The sequence below is a fragment of the Lycium ferocissimum genome, chromosome 3, assembly GCF_029784015.1.
Source record: "Lycium ferocissimum isolate CSIRO_LF1 chromosome 3, AGI_CSIRO_Lferr_CH_V1, whole genome shotgun sequence".
NCBI classification, from domain to species: Eukaryota; Viridiplantae; Streptophyta; class Magnoliopsida; order Solanales; family Solanaceae; genus Lycium; species Lycium ferocissimum.
This window is the reverse complement of record NC_081344.1, coordinates 6044348-6057389: the sequence shown is the minus strand read 5'-3', so window position 1 is coordinate 6057389 and position 13042 is coordinate 6044348. Positions and strand designations below refer to the sequence as shown.

Genomic DNA, 13042 nt, shown 5'->3' with positions numbered 1-13042 from the left:
TATCCGGTTTACTATGTGAGTAGAACTCTCGGTGACCCCGAAACCAGGTATCCTCATTTGGAAAAACTCGCTTTAGCTCTGTTAAGTGCATCTAGAAAATTGAAACCTTACTTTCAGTGTCACCCGATATGTGTTGTAACGTCGTACCCCCTAAGGAACGTCATGCATAAACCCGAACTCTCAGGCCGACTTGCAAAGTGGGCTGTAGAGATTAGCGGGTATGATATTGAGTACAAACCCCGAACCGCAATCAAATCCCAAATACTGGCAGACTTCGTGGCCGATTTCGCACCAGCCATGATCCCCGAGGTCGATAAGGAAATGCTTCTTGCCTCGGGGACTAGCACGGGAATCTGGACCCTTCATACGGATGGTGCATCCAATGTGAAAGGGTCCCAAGTTGGGGATCGTTCTCAAACCCCCCTCGGTGACGTGATAAGACAATCTATAAGGTCTCGCTTTAATTTAACTAACAATGAAGCGAGTATGAGGCTATGATTGCAGGTTTAGAACGGCCAAAAGTTTGGGAGCCGAGATCGTAGAGGCAAAGTGTGATTCTCTCCTAGTGGTCAACCAAACGAACGGAACCTTCGAAATCAAAGATGACAGAATGCGGAGATACCAAGAAAGATTGCAGGTTGTCCTTCGCCGGTTTAAGGAGTGGACATTGGAGCACGTACCCCGTGATCAAAATAATGAAGCGGACGCCCTGGCAAATCTGGGGTCTTCAGTCGAATCGGAAGGGTTTTCCTCCGGAGCTGTGGTGCAGTTAATAAAATCAGTCATAGAAACCGGCCATGCCGAGGTAAACTCGACTAGCCTCACTTGGGATTGGAGGAACAAATACATAGACTATCTCCAAACGGGAAAATTGCCGTCGGATGCCAAAGAATCACGAGCCCTCCGAACTAAGGCAGCTAGATTTTATTTGGTCGATGGCCAGTTGTACCGAAGATTATTCCACGGTCCCTTAACCAGATGCCTAGGACCAGTGGAAACCGACTACGTTCTAAGAGAAGTTTACGAGGGCACTTGTGGGAACCACGCAGGAGCCGATTCATTGGTACGCAAGTTGATCCGAGCAGGATACTATTGGAACGAGATGGACGGAGATGCCAAAACCTTCGTTCAGAAATGTAACGAATGCCAGAGGCACGCCCCGTCCATACATCAACCCGGAGAGGAGCTGCATCCGGTCCTCTCCCCATGGCCGTTCATGAAATGGGGCATGGACATAGTGGGACCCCTGCAGTGGGCTCCAGGTAAGACTCAGTTTCTTACTTATGACCGATTATTTCTCTAAGTGGGTCGAAAGCACGGAGCACTCGAGAAAGTCGAGGAGAAAGAGGTCATCGATTTCATCTACGACCATATAATGCGCCGATTTGGGGTACGGCGGGAGATCGCGTGTGACAACGAGAAACAAGTTCGTGGGTAGCAAGGTCGCAAGTTCTTTGAAGAGTACAAAATTAAGAAGATCTTATCAACCCCATATCATCCAAGCGCGAATGGCCGTGCCGAGTCTACCAACAAAATCATCTTGCGCAATTTAAAGAGAGGGCGGCTTGTTCCAAGCACCGATGGAAGGAGGTCTGCCCGAAGTCCTACTGTGGCCTCTTCGCATAACGGTGAAATCGAGCACCGGGGAGACTCCGTTCTCCCTAGTGTGTGGAGCCGAGGCACGATACCGTTGAGGTTGGTGAGCCGAGCCTAAGGTTCCGTTATGCCACCGAGAACTCGAACCACGTAGCAATGGCTGTCAACTTGGATCTCGTGGATGAAAGAAGAGAGGCCGCGCATATCCGGATAGCCGCACAAAAGCAAAGGATGCAAAGGCACTATAATCGGAGGGCGAACCTTAGACATTTCCAAATTGGGGAATTGGTACTGAGGAAAGTCACGCTCCATACGAAGAACCCTCGCGAGGGAAACTAGCTCCCAAGCGGGAAGGTCCATACGGGTAGCTCGGAATAACTTGAAGGGTTCATATCGACTTAAAAACGAAGATGGACACCGAGTTGAAAAATAACCGGAACGTGGCACACCTAAAGAGATATTATTGTTAAAGGTATGAATAACTTCCTTTTTCTTTTATTCGACCTAACCGTACGGATGCGGCCGGGAAGCGAAACGAATACACCGGTGGCCTCGATGTCATAAGCATAGTCCGAAAGCACGTGCGCACTCTTTTTCCCTTCGACCGTTTTGTCTCGAGGTGGGTTTTCGGCAAGGTTTTTAATGAGGCAGCGCCGAACAGCGTGCTACGAATATAGATCAGAGACCGGGAATCGGGGACTTCACAATACGATCAAGTAGTACGCGAGTCCTCATACTTCGAACTCGAATACTAGGGGACTACTATATCGTGAGTAAAGACTACGGTCTATGCATATGTAAAAGCCGAGGCTTGAACAATAGGATTTGATGTAAGGACCAAACGATCGATCGAATCGTGTCCATTTAGTCCGTTCTCGCCACGGCAACAATTACGAACGTATTCCCAGGCCGGTTTTCTTCAATAAAAGGCTTATTTCGGTCAAAAGGATCCTATGTTGTCAAATATCGAAAAACAGTCAAAAGAATACGGTCTAAATTATTGCATAACCGTTAAGGACTACGGTCTAAATTATTGCATAACAGTTAAAGGCTACGGTCTAAATTATTGTATAAACAGCTAAGGACCACGGTCCAAAAACGGTCAATGACCACGGTCTAAAAATGCAAAGTTATCACGATCGGGGCCGCCTCTTAAATTACGAGCGAAGTAGCGACTAAAAATTACATGAACCAAAAGCCCGATCATGGGCCGTTACCGTCCGAATTTTATTTTGACCACAATATGGCAAAATACAACAAAGGCATAAACTAGGCAGACAGTGAAGCGGGAAAATACTTTGCAAAGTCAAATACAAATTTCGTTTCATTTATACACGATAAACGAGATTTACAAAGGCCCAGACAGTGGCCCCAAAACAAAAAAGGGGCGCAAAGGCCCTGAACTATTCTTCACCAGACTCCTCGGCCTCACCATCGGCCGAATCGGTGTCAACATCCGAATCCTCGGGATCAAAACACGGCCTTCGCTCGCTTCATGCTTTTTTTGCTTCCTCGATCAAACTCGACGGATCCACACCGGTGGGCTTGAACCTCCTCGAGGGTCATCCCCACGGGACAAGCATCGCTCGTACTCGCTAAGATCACTGGCCTTTTCGGCGGCAGTCACGTCGGCCTTATATTGATCGAGCATGTCGTCGTAACCCGAGAGTTGATCGAGAGCCTTCCCGTGCTCAACCTGCAAATCGGCGATGGCTCGGCCCAGTTGATCCCTCTCCGCGTCGGCCGAAGCGAGTGATGAGCTAAGGTTCGTTATTTGTTCTTCCGCCGACCGAAGTTGCTCCCGGAGAATATCACGCTCGGCCACAGCACCGACGGTTACTTCATGGAGGAATCGAGCTCGGGTTTGATCCCATCAAGCTACGAACGGAGTTGATCTATCGTCGACATACGCTCGGACCTGAGAAGTGAGGGCATTAGCATCAGCTATTAAAGACTTATTGTAAATTTCAAAAGCCTTTACCTCACTCCGAGCCGTGTTGAGTTCCTATTTAAGGAGGGAGAAATCGGGGAGAGACGAGATATGCTCTAATTCCTTTTCATATAAGGCCTGGAGCTCGATTACCTCCCGACTCTTAACGTCGAGTTCTTCCCCGGAGCCGACCCACTTCGAACCTAAATCGGTGGAAGCTCGCGTACGCGGAGTACGGAGGCAAAAGGAAGAGGGGAACGTATATTAAAATGACGTTCAAAGTTAAATAAGTTGGATAAAAAGAATTCAAAATCAAGAATTACCCGATTCGGTCACGTGCGCTGAGCCTCATTGAACAGGCACGATTCGCTAACCTCGGCCATTTTCTGTCGATCCTCTTGGGACACCAAGGGATACAGATAGCTGGATATCCTAACGGGACCCGATAACATATTCATATCGGCCGGCACATTAAAGAAAATCAGCCTCTTCCTACTCGGGTCGACACTTGGGGCAGGAAACGACTTCTCAAATCTGGGGCCTGAATTAACCTCGAAACGCTGAGCCACAGGGATGCGCAGATGCTCGAAACCCGACATCCCCGGAGCCGATATTTCGTACCCACAGTGACCGGTCGCTCTCTACTCGGTCACCCGGCTTTTGGCTCTTGCAACAGCGGCAGGAAGGTCCACCAATGGCGGCGAAGAATCCTGTATGAAAATTATCGTTTCAGATGTGGCCACAGCTTGTATCGGAAGAACAGAGCCAATACCGTACAAGGGCGGGATAGTGGGTACCTTAGAACCTGACACCGAGGAAGTTGCCCTCGATCCGGCACCGGCAATTGCGGGCAGGCGATCTCTCGAAACTTCGAAGCGAAGTACCGCTTTCGACCCCGAGATATTACCGTGGGTTCGACGAGCTTTCCACCAATGGTGGAGTGGTGCACACGAACCAAGTAAATCACTCGAAGATCTTGTCGATAAAACGATGCTCGCCCCAAGCCTGGTCATCATCTTCTGGATGATCCAGTAGGTGGCCGACGACATCCGCATCGAGAGCACGGGCCGGAGTCCCTTCAAAAGAGGCCTCTCGAGTAACATCCCTCGACCTCTTTTTAGCATGGGGCGGGGCTTGAGATGATTCGGAGGATTTTCTTTTCCTCCTTACGATCAGATCTCCCTGACCGGTAGCATCGGTGTCTTGGTCGTCGGCCGAGGCCTCGGCAGTTTCCTGGCCTCGAATCCTGGTGGCCTTTGATAAACCTGTGAAACAAAGGGGAAGGTCAGTTGTTATTTAGCCAATATGGCATACTACACATCACAGAAAAGATGTCGCTCTAAGGAGAAGGCTTACCATGGGTCCCGGCCTCCCAACGAGACAGGGATAAACGCCTCCAATTGCGCTCGGCGTAAGTCAGTTGGGAGCATATTTTCCCGATCTATTGGTCGAGGTTGGGAACCGCATTAAGGGTTGGACCAACGCTGCATACATACAGACGAACGAAAGGGGTTAGGATGGAAAACGGGTACACGGCCAAATCACGTCGACATAAACTAACTTACGTTTTGGGTTCCATTTCTCGGAAACGGAAACTTGTCGGCGGGGAATAGGTCCGCCGTCCTGATTCGGACATACCTGCCCTGCCAACCCCGATCCCTGTCTTCGTCCAGACCGGAGAAGGGCGCTTTTGCAGCCCATTTGGAAAGTTTAATCATTCCCTCTCTAAAGACACGGGGGCTGTACAAACGGAGAAGGTGTGGTACCGTGAACGGGACATTCGCGTTTGTAGCGAAGTGCCTGAGGAGCACGACAATCCTCCAAAATGATGGATGAATTTGGCCGAGGGTGACCTCGTACCAAATGCAGAAATCGACCACAACCGGGTCGAGTGTGGTGAAGGTGAAAGGATAAGTAAAAACGCTTAAATACCCATCAATGTGCGTCGTTATGGCCTCGTCTTGGTCAGGAATAACGACCTCCTTTCCTTTCCTTTCCATCCACAATCCTCTTTGACTTGCTCAAGTTTATTCGGGGGTATCGTGCACAGATATTCAGATATGCCGATACCTCGATCCCCCTGCTGAGAAGGTTTCTCAACCTTGAAATCTCGAACTGTCGAGTAATCCCGAGAACAAAGTCGGATACCGGCGGTTCGGTTTGGGAGCCGAGAGGATTCACCGGCCTTGGTTTTTGAAGATGCGCTTTGTCATTTTGAAATTATGAGGGGCCAAGGGGCTAAAACAGATGTTTGTGGATGGGAACGGTGTTTAAGAAGAGGAGATGAAGATATGAAGGTATGAAGATTTGGAGGTATGAAGATATGAAGATTGAAGAACTCAGAGCAGCAACGAAGGTAAAGATTGCTTTGGTAAAAATCGTAAAGTGAAAAAAAGAAAGGGGAAACTCGCTTTTATAGAGTGGGGCCGAGACGGTTAATCTTCAACGCCTTCAAGGCCGACAGGGTGCCGACACATGGCGGTGTCAGGCGGATGTGACAGATGGGACTTTGGTCCTATCTGATCATGAGAAGCGTATGCGAGAAGCAACCAAGACGGCGTCGGCTAAACCGACAGCTCGTGATCAAACAGATCGACTTTTCGAAGAAACCCAGGTCGGATCTTCAAATAAATCCCTCCATGATCTTGAGAAAGCTTGTAAATATCTCGTAAAGGGTGCTATTTCGGACCGACCCTGATCGAGTCTACTAACCGTGTTCTCGGTTACGGAATGAACATTTATGAATTACGAAATTCAAAACAGGAGCAAGACACGCCAGGTTCGTTCAAAGTATGGAATCAACGGTTATTGATAAAATGCAACGAAGGCGTGTGCTAAAACGGTTAAGTATGAAACACCACACAAGGAATGCTCGATAAAGTCAAATAAAAATCAATTGCAACATTCCAAAAGTTTCTTTTTCCGTTTCATAAAGCCCGATCGTACCAGGTACATCAGTACATCAAAAAAAAAATACATGAAAAAGCCCTATTCTATGGTCGGTATTCGGAAAACGAAAATAAAGCGGCTACATCCCGGTTCGAACTAATGAGTCGGGGAATGAGGTCTCCAAAGCATAACCACGGGATGCGGCGAATCGATGATACCGCGAACGTCCCCACGACTTACCGTGGGTCGGAAGACCGGGGATATCGAGCTCGAGCGGCATCTTCCTCGTCGAGCACAATCACCCCGCGCGCTTTCGCCCGAAGGCAACTCTCGGCGAGTTCCCATCATATGGCGAGTTCTGACCCGAGATTCAACCCCCGAATGTACAATGGGAAAACTACCGGCCTCCCTACTCCTGGGTAGCCTCGATGGAGCATGCGCTCTCCTTTGCCGAGCCACATCCTCGGGCACTGACCTCGCCCTGGGAGCCTTCCTCGACCGAAGCCCTGGAAATCAAAAGACATTAAGTTGAGATGAGATACAAAAGGAATATAGGATGGAGTATTCGGGACAAGGAGTTACCGCGGTCCTTGCCTTTCCACCCATCGGGTGCCATCCTTCGCCAAGTACGCCCTAGGCTATGAGAAGCCCTGAGAAGGGCAATCACCCACTCAAAGATCGCAGCCTCAAGTACGGGCTCAATCGGGAGGTCGGCGATGGTTCCACACTTCGGGAAATTCGACGGGGAGAGGGAAGTGCAATTGGACCGTGCGTATCATCACAAATCGATTCGCCCACCCCCGTCGTAATCATCTTCCGGTCAATGAGACTTCGCTTCCCGGGAATCAATCGAACGATCCCCTCGATCACCCGAGGTACATATAAATGGAGTAAGTGGTCGAGGGTAAAGTCGCCCTGGCCGCATTGGCCAACTTCTCAATACAGAACACAAGCCTCCAAATTTGGGGGGCTATCTGTCCCAGACATACTCGATATCTCTGTGCAGAAGCCCTCGATTATCCTATGAACTGGAAGGACGAACCCTATGGTAAAGGGGTACGTGTACACCAACGAATAGCCAGGAACATGATGAGTTATTCTTACACCACTCCCGACAGGGCGAATATCAACATCTACGCCTAGATAGCAATCTTCCCTAACCACGGTAATGGCGCTGTCATCAATAAGAGATTCGAAGCTCTCTGCCGGGTCGAGATGGTGGAGAATTTTGCAGTCGTTCGCGTAGCTGAAACCCTGCGGGACAATACTCGCAGCAGCAGATTCTAACTCCCTGTCTAGATCTTCGGCTCCGGTCGATGGTATGGATGAAGATTGACCTTCACCCTGGGTCAGCAATGGAACATACGCCATGGTTATAGAATGTTTTCCTTAACGTAGTTTGAAAGGAGAAACAAAGGTGAGATTGGAAGAAGTATAGATGCAAAGGAAAGGATGGAAGCATGGGCTTTATATAGGAGAGAAGATTTTTTTGGGTCTGTGGCGTATCGAGAATTCGATTCATGGAGGATTCCCCGAAAAGATTTGGCGGTGGCTAATAATGACTTAGCGTTGGGCGAGCAATGTTTGACTTACGGGTTCCATTCCCCGCCGTCAATAAACGCGCCACGGAAATGGGGGGGACTATCCGTATACGGGTAAAACCGAGGACACGGTCGTACTCGGTTTCCCGTTATTACGATTATGCTCGGGTGAAGCCCGAGCATCTCACCGGATCGAGAGCTCGAGAACGGATTGAAGGCGAGGCAATAATGGAAGGACAATCTCGCCATAACGGAAGGCGAAATATCCGCCCTCGCGGATATTCCGGCGCCAATCCCGCAACACGGTCGCTACAATGATTATTTGCTTTATTTAGAGTTGTACTAGGTCTATAACTCTCTACTATATAAAGGAGGCCCCAGATTCGAAAAGGGTTGGCAATTTGAGAATAGAGAGAGGATTGAGATCAATAATCATAAAGAATATAGCTTCTGTTCCCATTTGTTCATAAGTTCTATTTTATTTACATTCCTTGAAAGCTCGTGATAAAGAGACACCGACCTCGGTTTCCTAACCCGAGGTCCTGTGAACCCGATATTTGGTTAGATTTGATTCCTTGACTATTCCATCGTATGTTATACTGTTCAAATCTTTAATTGAATTTAGCTGCATATCTTTGGCACCGCATATAAATTTAACTATCTATATTTTTGAGGTTAAACACCTATGAATCCAAATGTAATATTTCTTCATATATATATGCACTTCATGTTAAAAATTATGGATTCATGTTTGAAATGGTATGGTTGCATAAGAGATATGTTACACATTTTATATATACATAAACAAATGCATGCTAGTACTAAGCATAGTCTGCTTATATTATTTGTCTTTTCATATTTTTTGCATATTCTTTAAGAAATATATAATTTTTTTATTATTGTTATATTTATCTAAACTATCCATCATATTTCTTTAAACATCTAATAACATAATTAACACCCCACTAATTGAGTAGATTTGGAAAAAATAACAACTGACCTTTCTGGCTTTTTGTTAACTTTGAAACATTTTGACAAATAAATACAATTTATTGAAATGATTAATATTTACGACCAAAGTAGTATATTATACTCTTTAGAATTGTGTTATTCCTTTGAAGGAACGCCACAGTATGCAGAGGCAGATCTAGCATACAACATATGGGTTCATCATTCATGTGAGTTTACTAATTTTAGTCCGCGCTTTTTATATGTATTAAGGAATTCATTGAATATATGTAATTATTTAAATATGACTTCAACTATAATTATATACTACTTCATTCGTCCCAAAATAAGTGTCTCTTAGCAAGAAATAAAAATTGTCCCATAAAAATTGTCCCCAAATAATTGTCACCTTTGAAATTCAAGATAAAAAATTGACAAGTATTTCCAAGTATATATGTCCTTAGCATTAAAGAAATAGTCTTTTTTTAATAATGTTAAATTCTAAAAAAAAATTAATAAATAAGGATAGTTTAGTAAACTTCACATTGTATTTCAGATCGCTATAAAAACTAATAAATTTGGGAACCTGAATCTGTAGCTTACCATATGCCCCAACATGTGGAAAAATCACACTGCTGAGTGTGTACTGCTATTTTATCTTCTTTTTGGCAGATTCGGACGTGGGACCCTTAAATGAAAAAATCAATAAAAGCACGTGCTTTAATGGGGTACAAACTTCCAATACGTGATTAAAAAAAAGATGCGTCTTCTAACTGTCTTGTTCCTCAATCCACGCGTTAATCTTTCCTTTTTTTTGGCATGACATGTTTCAATTATTTGTTTATTTTAAATGGTATTGTTAGTGGTGAACTATAGAATAAGTTGATTATTATATAATGTGTCATTTTCTTAGCATAATATACTAGTAAGTGTGAACGTGTTTTCTTATTACAATATTTCAATATTATCAATTTGATTGAATTCATCTCTCCTTTACAACTTCCTCTCCCATTGGTTTCTATAATTCTATCCTCCATCTTTTTTATGTTTATCCTAAAAAACCCATCTATTTTTTCCATGAAGCTTGAAGCTTTTTGGTGGCTGAAGTCTTTTCATGTCTATTCTATTCTTGTCTTCATCATATTTTCTTTCTTTTCTCTAATCTTCTATTTACTGAGGCTAAAAGTTTGGTGCAATTGTGAAATTTGCCATGCTTACATCACAAGAAGTTGGTGTTCACAATTCACAAATTTGTGTGATTGGTACACTCACCTTCTGAAAAAATCACCTACAAGAACAATTCAAATCCATGTTCTTGGTAATATCATCACTTCAAATACTCAAAATGTTGAGTATATGCTAAAATCAAGATTTGAGAATTACCCAAAAGGGAAAACTTTCTCTACTATCTTGGGTGATTTTCTTGGTAGAGGAATATTTAATGTTGATGGGGAATTATGGAGGTTTCAAAAGAGAATGTCAAGTCTTGAACTTGGAAAAGTCTCCATAAGATCATATGCATTTGAAGTGGTGAAAAATGAGATTGAAAAAAGGCTCCTTCCACTTTTAGCTGATAAACAAGGTGGGGTTCTTGATTTTCAAGATGTTTTTAGAAGATTTTCATTTGATATTATTTGTAGATTCTCTTTTGGATTGGACCCTAAATGTTTAGAATCTTCACTACCTATCTCGCAATTTGCTCTTTCTTTTGACCTAGCATCAAAATTATCAGCTGAAAGGGCCATGACAACATCCCCTATTGTTTGGAAAATCCAGAGATTTTTAAACATAGGGAGTGAAAAAAAGTTGAGGGAAGCAATAAAAGTGATCAATATTCTAGCAAAAGAAGTCATAAGGCAAAAGAGAAAATTAGGTTTTTCAAATCATAGGGATCTTCTTTCAAGATTCATGGGATCAATAAATGATGAAACTTATTTGAGGGATATTGTCATAAGCTTTCTCCTCGCCGGTAGGGACAGTATAGCATCTGCTTTAACGAGCTTCTTCTATGTGATCGCGAATCATCCAGAAGTGGCTAAATCCATCAGAGAAGAAGCTGATCGCGTCCTTGGTCCGAGTAAAGATGTCATAAGCTGTGAACAAATGAGTGAGCTTCATTATCTACAAGCATCTGTCTATGAGAGTATGAGACTTTACCCTCCAATCCAATTTGATTCAAAGTTTTGTTTGGAAGACGATTTTTTACCTGATGGGACTTTTGTGAAAAAAGGAACAAGGGTTACTTATCATCCTTATGCTATGGGGAGAATGGAAGAATTGTGGGGTTGTGATTCTTTGGAGTTTAAGCCTGAAAGATGGTTGAAGGATGGTGTTTTCTTTCAAGAAAATCCATTCAAGTATCCAGTTTTTCAAGCCGGAATTAGGGTCTGTTTGGGGAAAGAAATGGCACTTGTTGAGCTTAAAAGTGTGGCTCTCTCTTTGCTAAGGAGATTTCACGTCGAATTAGCTCAACCATACCATCACACTCCTCGGTTCTCTCCTGGCCTTACTGCCTCTTTCAGTGGTGGCTTATTGGTTTCAGTGCGAGAAATAAGTCCATAGTTTCATATGTGGATTCAGAATGAATGTGACCGATTATATAAAGCTTCTATGTATATATATCATTCGGGTCAAAAGTAGTAAATTCGGTTGAACCTGGTGAACTCGTTGTAGCTGAAGTAGTAGCTTACTGTATGTGCTATAGCATATTCTCAAGCAACCCTACTCTTGGAAGGCCATTATTATTAGTAGTTTTTTTGTGGTAAATTCAACCATTTCACGGAGGATGAAACTTATTTGAGTTTTCAAGAAAGAAGTTTTTCCCTCTTTTAGGCAAAGTTTTCTTTAAGAAGTTTTTCCTTCTTTTAGGCAAAGTTTTCTTTATGGTATGGCATATCCAAATTGTATTTGCTTTCAAGTGGTCCTTTTTTCCATTATTATGCAAATTATGTTCTAGCTATGAAGAAGAAGCTGCAGGCCTTGATGCATGGACTCCTTTAGTCCAATATTAGTGTTCACACAAATTACGTCTGATTGAAGATTTTGCGTAAGCTGCTGTATATATGTATTGCTGCTTGAAGCATGTTGTAAAATTTTATTCATCTATTGCTTATTTATGTTGTAAACGTTGTATATAAGTATTGCTTATTTATGTTGTAGAAGTTGTATATATGTATTGCTTATTTATGTTGTAGAAGTTGTATATATATATTGCTTATTTATGCTATTTAATAGCTCATTGTTTTTGAAAATATATTAATTAATAATCATATATTTGTAACTAATATTGTAACAAAAATAATTGATATATATTTTTCAAAAAATAATTGATATATATTTTTCTATAAAATTTTAAATAATTATAAAACTTGTAGAACGCCATGGATTAGATGTTTGACAAAAAAATAATATTAATAAATATAATGCCATAACATTATTCAAATGTTTGACACAAAAATATATATATATTTAAGTAAATAATTCAAAAAGAAAGGAAAAATTATTGATATGTCAAGTTTGTTAATGATCATTCTTTCCAATATTAAGAGGTGTAGTTTCAAATATTAGAATAATAACAAGGTTATCTTGTTTCTTTTTTTTTTTTTTTAAAAATAAAATAATTCAAAAGTAAAAATAAAAAAGAAATTAAAATGATAGAAATAAAAAAATTAAAAATCAAAAAAATTAAAAAAATAATAGAAATTAAAAAATAAAAAGAAATTAAAGTAAAAAAATAAACATAAAAAGCTCAGATTACACCCAATCCATCTTCTATATCCTCAATTACACCCAATTCCAATTTTTTTTAAAAGTCTAATCAGAGTTGCATTTAGATTAGTAGATTTTATCTGATTATACGAATTTTAAAGACTTTAATCTGTTATTTCGTTCTAATTTCTGGAAATACGATTCACAAGCAAATATCTCAATTAATTAGCATTAGAATATGAAATACGTAGTTCAAGTGGCACAGTTTGACGGACTTGCAACTTAAATCGATCCGGTACGAATTAATTTTGGCATTTAAGTGCAGAAGGGTAGAGAAATGACCCATTATTCCCTAGTTTTAAAGGTAGAGATTTGGTCCTAAGGATTAATAAATTTCGTTCATAAAAAAAAAGGGGAAAATAAAGGACAA

General features: G+C 42.4%; 1 protein-coding gene across 1 annotated transcript; it reads left to right on the top strand.

The window, feature by feature from the left end:
- The first annotated feature begins 9798 nt into the window (after positions 1-9798).
- LOC132049454 (cytochrome P450 94C1-like) lies at positions 9799-11736 on the top strand. The gene has a single exon (XM_059440267.1). It carries the CDS (start codon positions 9949-9951, stop codon positions 11464-11466), a length of 1518 nt encoding a protein of 505 aa, XP_059296250.1. The 5' UTR covers positions 9799-9948; the 3' UTR covers positions 11467-11736.
- The last annotated feature ends 1306 nt before the right edge of the window (positions 11737-13042 follow it).